Source organism: Anas acuta, chromosome 29 (assembly GCF_963932015.1).
Source record: "Anas acuta chromosome 29, bAnaAcu1.1, whole genome shotgun sequence".
NCBI lineage: Eukaryota > Metazoa > Chordata > Aves > Anseriformes > Anatidae > Anas > Anas acuta.
The window spans coordinates 1,058,542-1,080,800 of NC_089007.1; the positions used below are offsets into that span (position 1 = coordinate 1,058,542).

At 48.2% G+C, this 22,259-nt stretch overlaps 3 protein-coding genes across 3 annotated transcripts in view; 2 read left to right on the plus strand and 1 right to left on the minus strand.

Moving 5' to 3' along the window:
* LOC137845929 (protein YIF1B-like) overlaps positions 1-22,259 on the plus strand; it is a 129,270-nt gene that overhangs the window by 89,238 nt on the left and 17,773 nt on the right. The window lies entirely within an intron of this gene.
* Positions 7,827-8,768, minus strand: LOC137845824 (olfactory receptor 14C36-like). The gene has a single exon (XM_068663305.1). It carries the CDS (start codon positions 8,766-8,768, stop codon positions 7,827-7,829), a length of 942 nt encoding a protein of 313 aa, XP_068519406.1.
* LOC137845825 (olfactory receptor 14C36-like) lies at positions 19,257-20,192 on the plus strand. Its single transcript, XM_068663306.1, has one exon. The coding sequence runs from the start codon at positions 19,257-19,259 to the stop codon at positions 20,190-20,192; it is 936 nt and encodes a 311-aa protein (XP_068519407.1).

The following is a 22,259-nucleotide window of genomic DNA, read 5'->3' on the forward strand; positions in this document are numbered from 1 at the left end:
CTACAGTGCCTTGCGAGGGGCTGGGGCTGTGGTGGTCATGCTCAGAGCCCTGCATCAGCCTGCAGTGGGCACTGCCCTGGGGCCAGCTTAGCCTGGGCTGCTGGGCAGGGCTGGGGAGAGGTCAGGGAGGTGGGAAGAGGTGGGCAGGGGCTGGGCTGGGCTGGGCAGTGCCCGGCGGAGGGCAACAGCAGTGTCACGGAGTGGTGGGAACATGCAGGGGAGGGCTTCCAGCAGGGCTTGGTGCTGCAGAGCCAGGGTTGCACAAAGGGAGCCTAGAGCTGCAGGGGCAGGGGAGAGGAGGCCGCTCTGGGCCCTTGCTGGTCTGGGCAGAGCAGGAATGGGGCGCAGAGCATTCATTCCCTCACTGCTGCCTGTCAGTGAGATGGGGAAGATACGAAAACTTATCCGAATTAGTATTTAGCCACATATATGGTAAAGTATCCTAATTATCGGGGATATGAATGAGAACCTAAAAACATCATAATTATAGGGATGTAGATGAGAACCTTATGAGAAGCAGATGTAAAAACGAAGATATCGCTCAAGGCCAATAGATGAGAGAAGGACGAACAACTCATTAGGGAAGGATAAACAACTTGTTGCCAGGAAACAAGACAAAGATAAACAAAAAACTTTTAAATACTGTCCAACAGCAGGTCAAAGTCCAGAAAGGTAAAAAGTTTAACCTCCTCTTCCTCGTTGCTTTCATCCTGAAAGACCCCTGCCCACGACTACTGGGCTACACTGCGCAGGCGCAACCGGAAGGAGCTAAGGGCGGGAAGTATGGAAATGAGTACTTGGAAGAGGTCCACCTTTTGGGGGAAATTAATGAATATGTATTAGAGCTCATGTAATATGTCACAGTATTCATGTACATGTATAAAGTTGTGAGAGACGACCAGGCAGGTGCGCACCTTTTTGAGGGAACCTATTCCCAGTGCACCCGGTGCACCACAATAAAGTATACCTACTCTACAACCCTATGGTTGTGGAGTCTTTTCCGTGCATCACCAGGACCTGCAAGGTGGTCATGGAGAGTCCAGGGCTAGGCTCTGCCCCATGGCCACAAGCCCTGTTTGCCCTCCTCCTGCCATGCTCTGTGCAGTGGCTGCAGCAGAGGGGACCCCCAGACAGCTCCTGCATAGGGCTCTGCCACCCACCTCGTCCTGGCCCTCTCCAGCGCACTTCTTGCTGCTCTCTGATGCACACCAGGACCTCCCTGTGCGTGCCAGCCAGCACATCTGCTGAGGGCTAGTGTGGCTTCTGCAGGGGAAGGGAGATCAGCAGTGCCCTTGCAACCCCCTGCCCTGGGCCTGCCTCTCCCTTTGCCCTTGACCCCAGCCTTGCCCTGCTGGCAGGAGTGCTCTTGGCATGTGCTTCCTGGCCTCCCCTCACCTGTGCACAGCTGCAGCCCACTCAGGCTGCTGGCACAAGCGTGTCCTCACAAGCAGCACCACCCCTTGGGCTGCTTCTCCTGGACTCCCCTACCCACTGCCTTGACTCCTTGTCTCTGCTGGGCCCCACCTTTCACACCCAAATGCATCTCTTGGCTGTCACTTTCCTCTCCCCAGCCTCATAGTGTGACAGAGCCAGGGTGGGACAGGTTACTTTGTGTGATGTAGTTCTTGTGTAATTTGCATTGGTGATGGCACAAAGGGACAGTTCCTTCGCCAGTGATCAACATCCTTTTTCATTTTAGGCCACAAATCAACATTGTTCACTCCACTTAGAGTGTTTTTCTTTATCTTGTGACTGAACTAAATTATGTCTCCTTGATTAGTCTGAGGCACAATGCAGTGCTTTTTGCCTTCTACCACTACAGCACAATATATATGACTTTTCTTTACTCCGTGCATTGACCTGACGAGTCATTTTACATTTTTCATTTTCATGCCCATAGTTGGGAGGGGATGATTTCCCAAAGTGGGGCAAGCTGATGGGTTCTGTTTCAGCCATTTGAAGTGTCCTGTTCTGGAGTCTTGCAGACTGAATTTGCCGCAGATGACCCAGGATGGTAAATGGATGTTCAGCTGTCTAGTAGAAACAAAGGAGAGTATCTTGGGTTCCCAATGGCCATTTCAACTTTGGGTCAGTCTCAGGAATTCACTGAAGAAGGGGTGTGTCCTTGAAGGGGTTTGTGTTCTGGGCTGGACTATAATTGCATGGATAAAGAGCACTGCTGGCAGTGGAGTTTCCCTGGGAACTCCTACCTCCACCTGAATCCCCCAAAGGGCTCTGGTCACCTGCAGGTCCTTTCTGACAACTGCAAATCCAGGGAATTATCTCAAATACAATGGGGTCTCTCGTGCTTTTTCCTGATTGCTTATGGTCAGACAGCAAAGCTCTGCCTCAATACCCAGTAATTTCTTTGGTACTTAACTAATAGAGCAGCTACTCATCACTTCAGAAGATTCAATCCCTTCTATAAAATGTCACACAGTGTAGTTTCTACCATGAAGAAATGTAAATTGTCAGGATGTAAATTCATCACAGGAAAATAAATACTGGTGTTCACCTGTACTTGCATTGTCATCACTTTATCTATCATGATGTGCTCCCTCATCAGCCAGGTACTTGCATCTGTGTTGATGAAACAGTCCATGGTGGATGTCCCCTTTCCAGCTGCTTGTCTGGACCTATGCACTTCCCATGGTTCTCCTGGTTTGCCCTCCCCTTATTCTTTGATCATTCAGACCAGTCTCACTGACCCAGTTGCTGCTTTGAGCTTTGAGTTAGAAGCAGCCCAGCTTGCCTATCTGTCAGTAGTCCGTCTAATTGTTTCCTTAGCAGGAACCTCATCTTTTACAACATCCTATCGATCATCCTATTGGGAAGGTAAACCTCACAGGAGGCATACAAGATGAAGAGCTTGTTTTTTGTTGTTGTTTGTTTGTTTGTTTTGTTTTGTTTTGTTTTTGTTTTAATTGCTGCATGTTTTCCTGTTCTCTGGTTGGAAATAGGAAAAAAACTTCTGCATCTGTGTGCTGCCAGGTCTCGTAGTAAAGCAGGTAGAAGTTGGTGCAAAGGGGCTGTAACATCCAGCTGCAGCCTTGAGTGAAGTCTGTTGTAAGGAAATGAGAAGCAATTACCTGGTGGCCAGTAAGAGAAATGGCAAGACTGGGGTGGTGAGGAGCAAGGTTGTCCATGCAGTGTCAGACCTCAAGTGTCTGCTTTTCCTCCCTATGCAAATCTCCAAAGGAGACACCCAGGATCAATATCACTTAGAGAATGATGCTCCAAACTGAAATGCAACAAAATTCACCCTTTAAAATGAGAAAATATTTTATTAGTGCTTTTTGATATCTTCTTCCTTAACTACAACATGAAAGCTCCCAAATTAGCTGAAAAATTCTTGATGTCTTGAAGAAAATTATGGAAGAAATGTTAGGAGTTTCTTCATTTTAATGAGTTCCGTGGTGTATTTTGGTGCTGAGTATATGAAGCTCAGGTATTGAGAGGAGAATGATGCAATTGCTTGAGAAAGTAAAGCCAGAAGGAAAAGTTGAAGTGACTTGGAGTATTAATGGGCCCCTCTGATGGCTATTACTAAGACAGCCTCCTCAGGGACTTGTTAGAGCAGCTAATTGGAGGCCATGATTACAGACAGGCAAAGGCACTGTGCTGAGAAAGGTCTTGGTTGGTTTTAGTGAAGCAGAAGGACCAAGGCCTGGCTGCACATACTGGGAGGGCAGATCCTGCACCCTATGCCTGGCTTAGGGCTCTTCCTGGGGGTCTGTGGGATGTGGTGGGCAGTGTGATGCCAGAGAAGAACAGTGGTATGACACCTCTCTGCCTCTGCGCAGGGTTGCAAGGTTGCAATGAGTCTCCATTGCAATGACTCCATCTCATCTACTCATAAGCTCTAGCAAAGGGGACAAAAATGTCAGGGCTGTTGGGGCCTTCCATTCTTGCCAGCACCCTCTGCCTTCTCTGCAGGCTTTACTATGCTGTCTTATACTTTGCCCTATCTCCTTGAAGACTGCAGACACCCATCTCTGTTCACCACCTTGCTCTCATCCCAGCATTTCCATCATTTCATTAATGTCTCATCAACCCTCACCAGCTGTTCCTTGAAACATAAAAACAGGGTCTTATCACGGACACTCTTCAGGTGACCTCTGGTACCATAGCACTACTCATTGAGGGATGTTTCTTTATCCCTCTGACCAGTGCCAACCTTCCAAGGTGCACTTTGTAGCAGTTTTTCACTCCTGCTCTTTCTTACTGCCAAAGAAAGCTTCATCAGGGTGGAAACCACTCCTAAAGTAGACATCCCAACCCATCAGCCTTCTTGCAGCCTGTCAGCCAACCAGACACAAGTCACCTCACCAGCATCTTCCAAGCCATGTGCCTGCTGTTGGCCTTGCAGCTTCTTGGCTAGACACACCAAAGCCTTGTGCTTCCTGCTGTCCAGTCATATACGCAAGCAGAAGGGACACGACAACCCATATTGGGGCCTTCTTTCTACATGGGTCCTCCTGGTCATGTAGGCAGAGGGGATCCCACAGTCAGCGTGCCAACCAGGTGCCTTCTGCTGGACTACCAGGACCACTGGGACATGTCAGCTGAAAAGTACAGATCCCAGGTGAAAGTCAAGGGTGACCAGTCAGCTAGTCCAGATGGAAGTGACCTCACAGTCCCTTTCCATGATGCATTCCTGCTGCTGTCCTATCAACTGCGGAGACAGAAGTGACCTCACAGTCACCACCACAGTCACATTCTTCCTGCTGGTGCATGAGATCCTGAGGCAGAGCTGAGCTCATTGGAGCATTCCCACCCATCTCCTCCTTGTGGCCTACAAGCTGATCAGATCCATGGCCCCTCACATTCAGCTTTGAATGCCATGTGACTGCATAGCAACCTGAAGATTCATGCCTTGCCCCAGGGGCCCAAGCATCTAAAGTTAAGGGTTAGGAAAAGGGTTGAAGGTGAGAAGGTTGAAGCACAGGAACAGGGGCATAGGTGTTGTTCAAGTATGGGATTAGGGTTCACATTTCTATGTTAGAGAATAATCAAAGGTTTAGTGGGAGGGTTTGTTGTTCTGCTTGGGGTGTCAGGTCTGTGGGTAGCGTATGTGCAAGTTCTTTGTTTTAGGGTTTTGTTTAGATCTGCAAGAAGTCTAGGGCTAAATAGAGCATTTTAAAGGTAGTGTTATGGGCAGGGATCAGGGTGAGCAAGAGAGTAAAGATAACGTAGTGGGGCTACGGACTACTTTTGGCTTCAAGGGATATTGTGGTCAAACACTAGAGCAGTGTATTCCCGTCAGGGTGTGAAGTAGCATTTAGGTTTAAGTATTAATGTTACAGGTTAAAATAGGGCAAGGCCCTCACATGACTGCTTTAAAACAGCTTTACTGCAGGATCAACATTACCTGAACATTCTTACCTCTTCAAAATCATAAGTTTCTGCTGTTCAAGTTTCCCTATGTTATAAATGGCTCAGGATTCAAATTAGGATTAAATAAAAAAAATAGGATTTATTAAAAGAATATAAAGGAATAGAGGTAAGCAAACAGCGCTGGGTGCACCGGGAGTCTCCACTCCACCAGGACGCACACCAGTTACATCAAGCAGTTGATTTTTATGCACCTAGACTAATACATATTCATTACTACTTCTAAAAAAAATAGATTATTATAATTAGCTTCCGGGGTCCAGTTCCTCCTACTGGAGCATGCGCATCAGTCTCCTCTGGGGGTCTCTAGGGGTCTTTCATGCTGAAGGCTCATAGTCTTCCTCTCACCTTTGTACTCACTCGGCACTATTCCAAGTTTATGGAACACTCTCTGTACACTCTCTGCAGGTCTTGTCTCCCAACCGTCCTTCAGCTTCTTTTTTTCTTCCTCTTAATCTCTTGGCCCCCCTGGCCAGATACCAAGGATCCTCATAGTATCCCATAACAGTCACTAGTTGTTATCAGTTGTTCTGAAACTCCCAGACATCAAACACAAACAGCTTTCTTATTTGATGCTTCACGAGTAATTAAAACATTCTTCCCCAGCCATTCACAGACACATCTATAGCAGTGTTAAGTTAATCTCAAAGAAGACATGAAAAAAGGCTGTAACTGTTAGAAATAGAAGTCCAGAATAACAAAAGCAAACAGGTTCATAAATTTAGGGAGTGTTTTCTGAAGACATGATAAATTGACTAGAATGAGGGGGAGACTGGGACACACTGCATCTGTGGTTCAAGAATTAAATTGCCAGTGCAGGACCCAGAGGCAGACAGGATTCAAACAGAATTGTTCTTTATGGACACAAATTGTTAACACATCCCTCACACCTATCCTCCCTCAAATCTCACATCTCTCCTAGCCAGGCTTCTCCTGACTTCCCAATATCAGTCATCTTCTTAGGGGCAGCTTTCTGATGGCTTTCATGAACTCAGAGTATCTGACTAACCTCTATTGGCTATTCTGTTCCTGAGAAAGAAGCAGCTCCTAAGCCAGCATGGAGAAGGACACAAAGGCCTGTAGCAGCACCCTGCACAATGTGCCCAGCAGCTGAAGTGTGCATCCTGCCTACAAGTTTTGGTTCCAGAATGGCTCCTACAGACCCAGGGTAACTTTTTCCAGGCCTTTATGCATGTTTCATGTTCCCACAGGCATCTTGGAGGCAGTGGTCCCCTTTGTGTAGAAAAATGAAAGCAGCCCTGAAGGATGACCAGATCTGGCCCACAAGGCTTTAAATAGGGTCTCCTCAATTATTCTGCAGTCTTATATGCCTTCATCTGCTGGCTCTTCAGTGCCTGCCCTGGCATTGCAGAGCCCTCCTTAGCCCCTAGACCTCTCAAATATGCTTTTCCCCCTAAAAGATTCTTTGGATGGTCACTCATTTTATGAGGTTCTATTCACTGAGCACATCACTTGGCTCCCCTGACATTTCCTGGCAGATCCAGTTGCCTCTCCTGGCTGCCATCAGCCATCAGCCCCAAAGCAGGGGCACATTCCCATGCAGATGAGTCCAAGACCAGTTGTTGTTTGCTTTGGTATACTGTCATAAAGGTAGCTCTATGTCCTGCCCTTGGTCCCTCACAGACCACCCTAGTACTCTCAGCACGTGTCCTTCACTCCATGACAAACCCCAGAATACAGAAGAGCAGGGAGCAATCCCTTGGCTCTATTCCTGATGACACATTTGGAGGAGGTATTGATGCGTCTGGGTTTGCCTTGAGCAGCCCCTTTTGATTCTGTGGTTCTATCAGGGAGGCCAGCAGTGACCCAGGCAGGGCTGCACATTACCTGCTGCTTCCTGCAGCCACAGGGATGCCACTGCAGAGACCACAGGACTGTCAGCAAAGCATATGAGACCTCAAGAGCAACACAGATACAAGAGCACAAAGAAATAAAGTGGAAGCCAAAAGAGAGCAGCAGCAAAAAGGCGATGTCCTGCTGCTGGCCATGGCTATGGCTCCAGGGAAGCAGCAGCAACCCCGACCCAAAGGCAGCAGAGATGCAGAGTCCAGTGGGCAGTGAGGGGCAGCCCTGAGGGCCACCAGAGCTGCTCCTCCATGTGGCAGCTGGGCTCTTGGCCCTGAGCCTCTCCTGCATGCTGCGGCTGCTCCCCCAGCTCCAGAGTAGATGAAAAGCGATGGAACAAGAGACCACTGAATTTCCGATGACATCCTTATTGAGTTTATCTACACAGGAAGCGATGTTCCATCAGAAAATAATTAACCTGTAGGAGGCTAAGAATAATATTTTATAAATCAGAAAAAAATATATATAGAGAAAATAATAGTACAGATAGATATTAATAAAAAATATGTAAAAAATATGTAAAAACTTTCTGAGAAAAGCTGGCATTTCTGATTATGGGCATATTATTATAGGCGAATATGCTGAAGAATTGTGTATTCTACCAGTGTCCTCATCGCATCCCTTAGTTCCTGGTTTCTCATGCTGTAGATGAGAGGGTTCACTGCTGGAGGCACCACTGAGTACAGAACTGCCACCACCAGGTCCAGGTATGGGGAAGAGATGGAGGAGGGCTTCAGGTAGGCAAACATGGCAGTGCTGATAAACAGGGAGACCACAGCAAGGTGAGGGAGGCATGTGGAAAAGGCTTTGTGCTGGCCCTGCTCAGAAGGGACCCTCAGCACTACCCTGAAGATCTGAATATAGGAAATAACAATGAAAACAGAACAACCAAATAGCACAGAAACACTGAATACAACTAATCCAGCTTCCCTGAGATATGCATCTGAGCAGGAGAGCTTGAGGATCTGGGGGATTTCACAGAAGAACTGGTCCACAGCATTGCCTTGGCAAAGGGGCAGGGAAAATGTACTGGCTGTGTGCAGGACAGCATTGAGAAAGCCACTGCCCCAAGCAGCTGCTGTCATCTGGGCACAAGCTCTGCTGCCTAGGAGGCTCCCATAGTGCAGGGGCTTGCAGATGGCAACGTAGCGGTCATAGGCCATGATGGTGAGGAGGGAATACTCTGCTCCAACAAAGAAGAGTGAAAAGAGAATTTGTGCAGCACATCCTTCATAGGAGATGGCCTTGGTGTCCCAGAGGGCATTGGCCATGGCTTTGGGCAGAGTGGTGGAGATGGACCCAAGGTCAAGGAGGGCGAGGTTGAGGAGGAAGAAGTACATGGGGGTGTGGAGGCGGTGGTCACAGGCTACAGTGGTGAGGATGAGGCCGTTGCCCAGGAGGGCAGCCAGGTAGATGCCCAGGAAGAGCGCGAAGTGCAGGAGCTGCAGCTCCCGCGTGTCTGCGAACGCCAACAGGAGGAACTCACTCACAGAGCTGCTGTTGGCCATTTGCTGTTTCTGGGCATGGGGTCCTGCTGAAGGAACAGAAAAACACTGATAGTTTACAACAGAGTTATCTTGGAAAAAAATATTTCAATTTTTCATGTAAGCATGTATTTCTCATTTCAGAGGAAAACTCATCACATTTCTAATTTAATCCCTCCCAAACAAATCTCCACTTCCGTTCAGACTTTTGACAGGTTCCTTTCATGACTTCTGGCTGATGCTGCTTACGTGTTTCACTGAGAGCACGGACTCTGTGTGGGCTTTGCGGGAGTCAGCCCTGCCCCAAAGCAAGTGGTAAAGTTCATATGGTGATTTCTATTTCATCTCTTTTGTTCTAGCTGCCCCACCACACCTGAAGGTTATTTATGAGGCATTTCTAAGCATTTCTACTGTACTTAAGTAAACCTTGTGGATCATCAAAGGGACGTTGTCCTTAGTGCAGTGTCCTTTAGAGAGCACATCCAGTCTGTCTGTGAGTCATAGTGTCAACTGCCCTGTGCTGGTGCCTCTTTGGAGAGAAGAATCCAGTCTCAAAGCACACATTTCCAGACACCTCACCCTGTACTCCCCTTTCCCCAAGCACACCGAGGGCTCACTCCAAGTGCATGTGAAACCCCCATCCCCAGCCAGCCTGGGAACAAGAACAGCAGCAGCATGGCCAGGTGGAAAAGCCAGGAGGAATGCCAGCGTGCTGCTGCCGGAGAGGCAAGGCCAGGGCGGGACAGACGGACACTCAGCAGACCCTCCTGTGCTGCAGCTCTGCCTGCAGAGGAGGCAGCTCATGCTCATTGCAAATGCTTTGTGCTCTGCTTTGGCCTGCAGACACCTCCCAAAGACAGGAGGTTTGTAGCTCCTAAAGATCAGCTTAGACCAAACCTTAGAGGACCACAATGTGATGTTGGTGCTGTCTGTGAGACGAGGCTTGGGAAGGTACGTTACAAATTTCATCACTGACAGACTGATTTCTCAGTGCAATACTCCAGGAGTTTCAGTCTCCTGTACAAATCTGACAATTCATTACCACGAAACCTGCTCCCCTCCACAGCAGGAATGTGAAAGCACAGACGGCAGAAAAAGCCTTACCCTTCAGGTAAATCAAGGCTCGATCTTCCTCTTGAAACGCCCCCTCATAATGTCATTATCTAAAGCACTGCATAACCAGAGAGAACCATCTGAACATATGTTATATCAGCCATCGGATGTGCCAGATGTACAAGACCTCTTAGGCAACTGCACCTGCATTGCCCTGCTGCCAGAGACTCACGGCGTCAAGAGCACGCAGATCTGTCCTGCCACACACTCTCCTCTCCCCGTGCCACCTGCACTCAGAGCCCCCAGCCCTGCTGCGCTGTGCAGAGGAGCTGCTCCTGGGCAGAGCTGTCTCTCTGCACCACTGCCCGCTTGCCAGGAGCTCCCCTTGAGCCTAGGAGACTGGCCATCTCAACAGCACAGCACCCAACCATGGCATCACAGAATCATAGAATATCCCGAGTTGGAAGGAACCCTTAAGGATCATTGAGTCCAACTCCTGATTGCTTGCTCTGTGCCATTGTGCTCCCTCGAGGTGTCCCCAAGGCCTCAGGGATGACAGTTCCTTAAAACTCTCCTGGGGTGTGGTGTTTGAAACAGACTGAAGTCATTACTGACTGCTTCTCTCTGTAGATGTCAGAGACTGATTTTTTTTAAGTGTGATTTGTGCTGTTGGAGTGTGGTTGTCAAACATGTTGTGCTTTAACCTGTCAGGCACCTCAGCGCCACACAGATGTTAGCTCACACCCACCCCCCAAAAAAGATAATGGGTTGAAATAAAGATAGTTTAAAAGGACAGAAAATGAATATGAAAACGAAATGAATATGAAGATGAAATAAATACTAAGAAATTTTATTTTTATTATTATTGTATGTATAAAGGAAGTGATGCACAACGCAATTGCTCATCACACGCTGACCGCTGCTCAACCTTTCCCCCAGCACGGGTCTCCCTGAACCTGGACAGCCTACATTAGGATCTCCTATGCAGGTCCCTTGACCTTACTTTGTTTTAGGGCAATACAAGTTTTCAGAAGGATTTGGAACATTTGCTTCCCTTTCTCAAATACTTCTTCTGCTGTGCTACCCCACGTAGTGATGTCATCAAGGGATTGCAGGTGTTCAGGAGCTTCCCCCTTTTCTAGAGCAGCCTGGATCAGCCCACGGCAAATGGTAGGGCTGTGTTTCCAGCCCTGGGCCAGTCAATTCCAGGTGGACAGGATGACCTAGCATGTGAAAGCAAAGTGGGGTCTTCACACTGCTGCCAGAGGGATGGAGAAAAATGCATTAGCAATATTAATTGTGGCATAGCGCTTGGCTGCCTTTGACTCCAGTTTGTACTGAATGAAGTTCTAGCATGCCCGGCACAGCAGCACTCAGCAGTGGTGTGATTTCATTCAGGCCACAAACGTCCAATGTTATCTTCCACTCACCATTAGAATTTTGCACGGTCCATATGAGACTATTAAAGGGTGAGCAAGTGTTGCTGATCATTCCTTGGCTCTCCAGTCAATGAACCAGCTCATGAATGGGAATCAGGGAGTCTCTGTTATTGCAATATTGCCTCAGGCGCACTGTTGTGGTAGCGATTGGCACCTGTCGTTCATTGGCCATCAGCACCTCCACAGCAGCAGGGTCCTGTGAGAGAGTGGGCAAGGTAGACAACTGTTTCCTGTCCTCCGTCTCCAAGGCAGCTGTGCCATAAGCCCACCAATACCCTTGTGGACCTTTGAAGTACTCTCTCCTGAAGTAGTCTATGCCAAGGTTGCACAGAGCCTCCAGGCCAGTCCCAATGGGTTGCATTTGCCACTCCTTCCCAGTTGGACTCACTTCAGCCTGGGTTTGATGTGCCAGGCCAATAATCTTCAAAGTCGATTTGAGGACTTTTGTCACTGATTGTTCCCTTCCTCCCCCTGGCTGGAGGCTGGGTCCCTCCAGTCCTGCTCATAGTATTAATTATGCTGTTGGGAGGACTGCCGCTAGAAACTGGAGCAGCAATTTTCTCAGAAGAACCACTTTTTGCCAATGTTTTTTCCTTGCACTTCATGTATGTTTCCTTGCCTCTAGTGTGGAGGTAGATTTTTTGCACCCCATTTTCTCATGGCCTTTCCATGGTCACACAGTCAAAACCACAGGGTGACACATAGTATGCACCCACTATATGAATTTTATTGATGCTTACACCTGATAGTTGAGGTATTGGTTAGTGCAGGTGAAGAAGAAGATGTATTCTCTTGTAGTTCTTGCACCTCATGAGAAAGTTTCTCTCAAGACGAAATGCAGGCCCATAGGGAAGAAGAGAGACTTTGTAATGCCATAGTTGCAAATTCATCCACTGTGGGTTCCTCTTGGTCTTCCCAGGTCATTACTGCCAATGAGCTGGCATATGATGATGGTGTGCTCTGTACAAACTTCTGTCATATGGGTCGTGTGCACTTGACTTCACCTGGATCTCTGGATAGCTCTTTGTTGTCTAGGTTCCTACAAATCGCCTTCAGCATTGTTAATTCCTCAGGTACTGGATATCCCTCAGCATGTTGGTCCACTTTCCTGGTTGACATACAAGACCTTTCTTGAAAGGATACCTTTCCTTCAGGCATGACAGGATTAAGTTCCCTTTGTCAGTCACCCCTTCCCTAGATCGGGATTTTGGCTGCTTGGCTTCCTTGTCCTCTAATTCCAGGCTATTGGCCCCTTTCTCCGAGAACTGGAGCAGCCAGGTAATAATGTGCTCACTGAGATAATGGCTGAAATGTTTTCCCATACCTTCTAGCTTACCCTGGGAAAGGGATCACAGAATCACAGAATCACAGAATTTCTAGGTTGGAAGAGACCTCAAGATCATCGAGTCCAACCTCTAACCTAACACTAACAGTCCCCACTAAACCATATCCCTAAGCTCTACATCTAAACGTCTTTTGAAGACTTCCAGGGATGGTGACTCCACCACTTCCCTGGGCAGCCTGTTCCAATGCCTCACAACCCTTTCAGTAAAGAAGCTCTTCCTAACATCTAACCTAAAACTCCCCTGGCGCAACTTTAGCCCATTCCCCCTCGTCCTGTCACCAGGCACGTGGGAGAACAGACCAACCCCCACCTCTCTACAGCCTCCTTTAAGGTATCTGTAGAGAGCGATAAGGTCGCCCCTGAGCCTCCTCTTCTCCAGGCTGAACAAGCCCAGCTCCTTCAGCCGCTCCTCGTAGGACTTGTTCTCCAGGCCCCTCACCAGCTTCGTCGCCCTTCTTTGGACCCGCTCAAGCACCTCCATGTCCTTCTTGTAGCGAGGGGCTCAAGCACCTCCATGTCCTTCTTGTAGCGAGGGGATCACTTGGTTTCTGATGTTTAATATGATCTCTTCTTCCTTGTTCTCCTGCTTCCATGATGGCCCAGCTTTAGAGAAACCTGCCTCATCTTCTTCCTCCTTTCTTGTCCAGGTAGGAGTTTCTTTCCTTTCTAAAGAAAAACTGACTTCCACACCCATTGTTTTCTCTTGCGTAAAGAGGCAACCAATACTGACACAGATTGGTTCTCTGGCCCAGCCATGGGGTCCATCATAGGGACTGGAGTGGCTGCAGGGCCCAACACAGGAGTTGTTCTGGCTACAGGGTCTTTCAGAGGAGTTGGAGTGGCTGTAGGGCCTATTGCAGGTTTTGGAGTAGCTATAGGGTCTATCACAGGGGTCAGTTTGAATTTACAGAATCACAGAATTGTCTAGGTTGGAAGAGACCTCAAGATCATCGAGTCCAACCTCTGACCTAACACTAACAAGTCCTCCACTAAACCATATCACTATGTTCAACATCTAAACGTCTTTTAAAGACCTCCAGGGATGGTGACTGGGCAGCCCATTCCAATGCCTAACAACCCTCTCAGTAAAGAAGTTCTTCCTAAGATCCAACCTAAAACTCCCCTAGCGCAACTTTAGCCTGTTCCCCCTTGTCCTGTCACTAGGCACATGGGAGAATAGACCAACCCCCACCTCGCTACAGCCTCCTTTAAGGTACTTATAAAGAGTGATAAGGTCACCCCTGAGCTTCCTCTTCTCCAGGCTGAACAAACCCAGCTCCCTCAGCCACTCTTCATAGGACTTTTTCTCCAGACCCCTCACCAGCTTCGTTGCCCTTCAGTGGACTAGCTCGAGCACCTCGATGTCCTTCTTGTAGCGAGGGGCCCAAAACTGAACAAAAAACTGTACTCGAGGTGCGGCCTCACCAGAGCTGAGTACAGGGGGATGATCACTTCCCTAGCCCTGCTGGCCACACTGCTTTTTATGCAAGCCAGGATGCTGTTGGCCTTCTTGGCCACCAGAGCACACTGCTGGCTCATAATCAGGTGACTATCCACCAATACTCCCAGGTCCTTCTCCACCTGGCAGCTTTCCAACCATTCCTCTCCCAGCCTGTAGCTCTGCTTGGGGTTATTGCGCCCCAGGTGCAGGACCCGGCACTTGGCCTTGTTGAACTTCATGCAGTTGACCTCAGCCCATCGGTGCAGCCTATCCAGATCCTTCTGCAGAGCCTTCCTACCCTCAAGCAGATCAACACACGCACCTAACTTAGGCCCATATCAGGAGCTGGAGTGCCTGCAAGGCCTGTTGCAGGGTTTGAAGTGGCTGCTGGGCCCTTCACAAGGTTCGGACTGGCTGATGAACCTGTCACAGGGGCTGGCGTGTGCCTGCAGGAAACGTCACAGGGGTTGGGAGGTGTTGATTGTGGTTTGTTAAGCATAGGTCAAGGCCCAGCACATCGCAGTGATTCATGTCTCTTTGGAATTGCCAGGGTGATGACACACTTTTTTCAAGCATTTCACAGGTGTTTTAATTTATTTTTTTTGGATTCTGCACATTCTCAGAAGTGAAGTTCCAGAGCACTGGAGATGCCCACTGCTCTAGGTGCCTGTCCATATCCTCCCACACTCCCTGCCATTCTTAACTCTCCTGGCTCTGGACAGATCTCTGGATGGCATGCTTAAGTAGTTGATTAAATTTAAACAAAACCTGAAACACATTCAGGAAACATCACAATAGGAATATGCTGGTTTTACCATCCCAAGGATATTCAAAGCTTTGAAGAGCTCTTGTTATTAGCCTGGAGGAGAAGGGGGAGGTGAAGGAGAAAGGGAGAGTGAAGAATTGAAAGAAATCATCCCCCACTGCCCTGCATAGATTTACTCCTTGAGAATAAAAGGCAAAGAGTGTAAAAGAGTGTAATTATTAATAGTTTCTAAGAGATGAAGAGATGGTTCCTGAGTTATGCAGGCGGCAATAATTTTCATAGAATCATAGAATCATAGAATATCCCGAATTGGAAGGGACCCATTAGGATCATCAAGTCCAACTTTTTTATCCTATCATAACTTTAATAATAATAATAATAATAATAATAATAATAATAATAATAATAATAATAATAATAATAATAATAATAATGTACTGTGGTGTAAATGCCTGAAGTAACTAGGAAAATAAAACTAACATTCACACTTTTAAGGAAAAGGTACAGCATTGAAGAGGCTTTCAGGGTAGGGCATAACTGCATTACCTGAGCATTCCCTAGGCTCCCAACCTTAGATGCTATCGCGCTGGGGAAACTTGGTGTGCTAGCCCTAAGGAACACCACGGAGCATAGAGTGGAGTGGAGACACCACGGCTAGGCTCTGTAATCAGGTGGGGCCTCGATTGTTCTTGTGTACTAAGCTGCACTTTTTGCCACCCTAAGCCAAAGACCTGTCATGTTTTGACAAATGCTGTACCCTAGTGTACTTTTTGCTCATTATAAAATCATTATAATACCAAAACACACCTCCATCCCAAAAGCTACCCGCCTCCAAGGTGCGACCACCCCTCACTGAGCATGCGCTCTGAATTTCTCGGAGCCTATTACTTTAAACGGAGACGGGAAAACTTTACACCAATCATAACTAAGATATGCTTGACTAGAGCCACTCAAGCTCCACCTAAAAGATAGAAAATAATATAAATTGGCCCAAGAGAGAGGGGATGTTAGGGAAGATACCACCGTCAGGGGAGATACCATCCCGAGGACATACAACATCTTTAGGACCTCCTGACTCCTGGGATCAGTCGACGGGCTGAGCCTCTCTTCCCCCCCCATTGGGATGCCTTTGGGTGAGATCTGAATACTTGCTTATAATCTTTTAACGCGTTTATTCCTAGGCTACGCACCTGTAACATCTATAACATCTATAACATCTGTAACACCTACAACACCTATAACATCTGTAACACCTATAACACCTGTGTATTTCATGCATCCTAGCTTGCTTTTGCAGAGAGTCACTATCACCGGCAATCCAAAAGAACCTGATTATCTGTTGCTGTAATAAACCATACTTGATTGCATTGTGATAGCTCTCATTAATGCAACTAGGGTGAGGGTGGTTATTCGTGATAGTTCAGTGTTCTGAATCTAACCAGACCCCCAGACGGTTAATGCATTTTTGGTGAATGTCTGAACGGACCCCCAGGTGGTTAATACGTTTTTGGTGAATGTCTGAGCGGACCCCCAGGCGGCTATTACGTTTTTGGTGAATGTCTGACTGGTTCAGTACTCTGAATCCAACCGGGCCCGTAACGGTTAATCAGCTACACCCCTTTAACGCGACATGTACTATTCATTAATATTATATTTATTAATTTATTTGTAATTAATTAATTTTATTTAATTTTATTAAATAAATCAACTTTCTTTAAATTTATTAATACTATTAATTTTTTATTATAGTTAATAATATATTCATGTTGATATATTATTAATATATCAATAATAAAATTATGACGATAATAATTAATTAGAATAACAATATAATTGTTATTAATATAAATACTTATAAAGTAATTTGAATGATGTATATGGTATGGAATGAGGGGTGGTTATTGTTCTAGTTTTGGCTGCGATAGAGTTAATTTTTCTTCCTAGTAGCTGGTATGGTGCCGTGCTTCATATTTACACAGAACAGTTTGGTATGAAAGGACCTTAAAGATCACATAATTCCAACTCACATGCCATAGGCAGAGACACCTTCAACTAGACCAGGTTGCTGAAAGCCCCATCCAACCTTGCCTTGAACACCTCCAGCGACAGGGCATTCACAACTTCTCTGGGCAGTCCCAGAGTGTAGCTCCTCATTTTGGTAGGGTTCAGTACAGTGCCCAGAGAAGTTCTGCCAAGGTGGGGTTCAGGGCCTAAAGCACCTGCCCTGTGTAGAGAGGCTGAGACACCTGGGTTTCTCTGGCCCAGTTGCAGAGTCTCCAAGCAGAGCAAAAGTAGCCTGAGACTGCCTGATGGGTGGTTTTGGAGCTACTTTCCTTTCTAGGGGAAAATGGCATGACACATAAATGATGCCACTAAGTTGACTTCAGGATGTTGAGACTGGACATGAAGAGAAAGAAATCGTTGTCTCCTACTGCCCCAGGAAGAGGCTTGAGCAATGTGTGAAGGGAAAGGATCTCCCTTCCCAGGGGCTGGGAGTCAAGGCCTGGCCCTTGTGCTTGGTGAAACACATTCAGCTTTCCTACATATCAGTGTCACCTTCACATTGTCTTTGTCTGCTTGTCCTCACTGCCTCCAATGCTCTGCTCTAACAAGCTCCAAGGGAGGCTATTTCAGTGCTGTCCCTCAGGGGGACACTGCAGGAAACTTGCCTCTGACTCGGACTTCTTGAGAGACGTCTTCAATTGTCTCTCAATGCATGAGGTTCGTGGGCTCATCACCAAAGCCACCAGAGAGGTCATTACAATGCCTTAGGCTGGGTCTCTGCTGGTGAGCTGGACAGAGAGGGCTCCTGGTAAGAGGGTCCTGGTGCAGAGAGACAGCTCTGCCCAGGAGCAGCTCCTCTGCACAGTGCAACAGGGCTGGGGACTCAGACTGCAGGCACCCAGGCAGAAAGGGATTCCAGGCAGCCTGGAGGGTCTAGGCAGAGGAGAGCTCAGTGCAGGAGAAACCTTCATAGCTGTGCACACGGTAGGTCTCTGGCTGCAGGACAGTGCAGGGGAGGTTCCTGGAAGGGGCTCCTGGATCTGGGACGTCTCTGCCTGGCCAGGAGCTGCCAGGATGTCTCTCATGGCTTGTGCAGTGTGGAGGAGAAGGTGCTGCAGGGCACCTGCAGAGGTGCCTATGGCTGTGGTACAGAGCAGGATCCCTGCTGTGCCCCAGGGCCTGTGTGCTGGGGCAGGGCCTCTGCTGCCTGCCAAGCTCAGCACTCAGCCTGCCTGGGGGGCTCTGGGGAGAAGCTGTGGGTGGAAGGAGCCCCCCCCCCCCAGCAGGGCAGGGCAGGGGCCTGCTGCCTGCTGCCTGGGGCTGACTGCTCACAGCCCCACACCACCCCAAGGCATTGCACAGGGGACTTTTCAAGTAGAAATTCAAGACAGAGAGTACCGTTAGGTGTCTCTGTCTCCATTTTCCAGCTTCAGTGATGTGGCAGATTACGTACTAATGGTGTGGTTATATTTGTCTAGGAGACTGACGCTACTAGAACATTACACTAAGATACATAGGTTGGTGCAGAGCCTTTGAAAGTCCCTCCACTCATCTCTGATTACAGTCTGATCCTGTTCTGTTTTCTCCTCTAGGTACTTTGTTCATTAGGACCAGCAAACAGAGCAATGTCTCCAGACCTTTCCCTTTACCCAGGAGGAGTGTGCAGGGCAGAGCCGAGCACACAGCAAGTCAGATTGAGTCTGTGAGCATGGATAGAGAAGAGACATGTGGACAGAGACAGTTCCCAGCAGGGGCATCTGCAAACAGAGACACACGTACAGAATGAGAGGTAAATGGATTCAGAAATGCCGTGGAAGGAAGATTCAGGAAGCTCTCTGCCCTCTCCTGCATTACAGGTGCCTTTCCCAGAGCAAAGCCCCAGTTTCCTTTCCCACCCAGCACAGCCCTTTTCTCTGCTGCCTCGTGGCCCAGGCCAGAAGTAAACCCCTCAGCATCTGCACCTTCTGGAGAGAAGAGGTGAATTGTACCGCAGTGTGGCGCGCAGCAAAGAAGCTGACATCACCAGTCTTGCAGTGGTGCTAACTGTGTGGTGGAAGGCAAAGCTGGGTAGGGAGAAGGCTTTATGTCATACATGTCTGCCTTTCTCTTCTTGCTTCATTTCTTCGGAACATCACAGAATTCTTCTTTGTTTCTCCACCTGTCCCAGGTGCTCTTACTGTCTGCTTATGTGATGCTCATACGGGTCAGCACTATCCTGGACCTAATTCACAGGGACGTTCAATGGAGGTATCTTCACTGGAACTAAGTGCTAAATATCAATTTAAATTTGTCAAGTATCATCTCACTTAGTTGTTATGGTTGGGGAAAGAGCTGGCTTCTTCCTCAAGCAACCAAGGGAGTCAGGATTCTATAGGTAATGGCAGAGGCTCTTCTCAGAGACATCTCTCCTAACCTGTCAGAACCTTTTCATCCTTCAAAAGGTCCTCATGCTCAGAGGGAACAAATGCCCAACATCAGCTCAGTGAGCGAGTTCCTCCTGCTGGCATTTGCAGACACACGGGAGCTGCAGCTCCTGCATTTTGCACTATTCCTGGGCATCTACCTGGCTGCCCTCCTGGGCAATGGCCTCATCCTCACTGCCGTAGCCTGTGACCACCGCCTCCACACCCCCATGTACTTCTTCCTCCTCAACCTCGCCCTCCTCGACCTGGGCTGCATCTCCACCACTCTGCCCAAAGCCATGGCCAATTGCCTCTGGGATAACAGGGCCATTTCTTTTGCAGGATGTGCTGCACAGGTCTTTCTGCTACTCTATTTCATTTCAGCAGAGTTTTCTCTTCTCACTGTCATGGCCTATGACCGCTACGTTGCCATCTGCAAGCCCCTGCACTACGGGAGCCTCCTAGGCAGCAGAATTTGTGCCCAGATGGCAGCAGCTGCATGGGGAAGTGGTTTTATTTATTCTGTGCTGCACACTGCCACTACATTTTCATTACCACTTTGCCATGGCAATGCCCTGGACCAGTTCTTCTGTGAAATCCCCCAGATCCTCAAGCTTTCCTGCTCAGATGCCTACCTCAGGGAAGTTGGAGTGGTTGTGGCTGGTGTTTGTTTAGCCTTTGGTTATTTTGTTTTCATTGTGGTGTCCTATGTTCAGATCTTCAGGGCTGTGCTGAGGATTCCCTCACAGCAGGGAAGGCATAAAACCTTTTCCACGTGCCTCCCTCATCTGGCTGTTGTCTCCCTGTTTATCTGCGCTGCAATATTTGCCTACCTGAAGCCCCCTTCCATCTCTTCCCCGTCCCTGAACCTGGTGGTGGCAGTTCTGTACTCGGTGGTGCCTCCAGCAGTGAACCCTCTCATCTACAGCATGAGAAACCAGGAGCTCAAAGATATTCTGAAGAAGATGACTCAATCAGTAGTCTTTTGGCTGAAATAAGATTCCGCATGTCTTCAAAATATTTTCCAATTTATTGTGCAATCTGTTAAAGTTCCAGAATATGTGCATTCACTCCACTTCTTGGTGGCATAGAATCAATATGGCTTACACACAGACCTTTGTACATGTATGTATTGTCCTTATGTATCAGTATGGTATGGCATGGCATATCCCATGTTCCAGCTGTGTAATAAATGTGGATTTCCTTAGTGCTGGTGCTTTGTGCTTTGGCTTTTCTCCAAATTTACGTAAAGAGCAGGTCGAAGAAATAGTCTTTGTGAGGCTCTGCTGCTCTGCTTGAGCTCTGCACGGGCTAAAGGGAATATGGCATGGGGCAATGCAAAAAGGGATGTCCTGGTCTGAGTCTTCATGTAATGGTGCAGAGTGCTCCTGGAGGTGGTGAAATATCCAAAGGAGGTCTTCCTGGGGCTGTGTCCCCATGGCTTTTTGGAACCACAGCCCTCTGTGAGCAAAATTTGGAAATGCATCATTTTGCTCTCCCCAAACACATCATTTGAACACCTCAACCACAGCTTCTCTGAGCAACCAGATGCATGACTACATTCTTTACGATTGCTCAGCAACTTTACGATTCCTACCAAGAAGGCAAACAGCCTAAGTTAAACATAGGAGAGGAAATGAAGGTGAGGGTTTTAGATCCCAGGAACCAGGCTTAGAGATTAGAGCTTTCCTGGGTTAGGCATAGCACACAGGCTTAGGGTGTTCAGGTCCATATTTAGGGTATGGGAAAGTTTTTTGGGATAGGGTTTTGTTTAGGGCTGGCCTGAGTGCTAAGGATAAATAGAGTATTTCAATCCTAGTGAAAAGGACAAGGATTAGGGTGAGAGGGAGGTTAACGGTAAAGGCTTATGGTTTGAGCTTTGGCTTCAAGGGAAGGTTTGGGGTACAGCAGGAGCATAGTGGATTACAGTCAAATTGAGTAGCAGTTAGGGGTTAGAAACACAGTAAGAGTCTAAAGGGAATGTTTTCAGAGTCAGAGTTGCAGCAGCATCAATATTACCTGAACCCCCTCACCTTTTCAACATTGTTACTTTTTGATGGCCAAGCCCCTCTTCTCTCCCCCAGATCACACAGTTCTCCTCTCCAGGCTTCTCCTGACCTCCCCATGTCAGTCATCTTCTACAGGGCACCATTCTGATGGTTTTCATGATCTCAGAGTATGTCTCACCTCTGACAGCTACTCCAATCCTGAGACAGAAGAGGTGTTGTAGTCAGGAGGGGAAAAGGTACAAAGGAGTCTAGGAGCAGCCTGCACAACATGCCCAGCAGCTCTGCACCAACCCAAAAGTGCTCTTCCTACCCACCAGATATGGATCTAGAATGTACCTCTCCTTCAGGCCTGGCAGGGAGTTGCTCCACCAGTCTCCCGCTCACACTCCCTGATTGCCCTCAACCTCTCCACCTCCTCCTTGAGCTCTGCCACCAGGCTGACCAGGTCATCTACCTGCTTGCACCTCACACACACAGTGTCTCTGCTGCCCTCAGAGGGCAGCAACAGGCTCAGGCACTCCCTTCATCCAGAGACCTGAACTGCTGTATTTTTGAGCGGGCAGTCAGTCTGGGTGGATACAGACTTCTTAGGGAGAGCTCTCTGCCTGGTGTAGACCATTGTGGCCTAGCTAGTGGAAGACAGCCATTAGAGGATTTGTTCTTATGGGCGGGGGGCCCTCCCTGCTCACCCTCCCTTCTGCCACGCCACACCCTGTTTGCCCATCCTGTTCACTGCGCTCCTGGTTGCTCGCGCTTCCTAGGGGCTGCTTTTGAATAGGGTGGAGGTCAGGGTAGAGGGGGCGCTGCTGGCTCTGCCTTGGCCTTGTCAGCCTCCCTCATGAAGGCTGCTGGGCCCTGGCGGCTCCCTGGCTGCCTCGAATAGCCTCGATGCTGAAAAAAAAGCCCTGCCTGTCCCAATCTCCCACTCCACTACAGAACACGTCTGCCCCGGAGCCAATTGCCTCACCAAGGCGATCAACCAAGACTTTTCTCAGCACAGTGCCTTTGCCTGTCTGTAATCATGGCCCCCAATTATCTGCCCTAACAAGTTCCTTG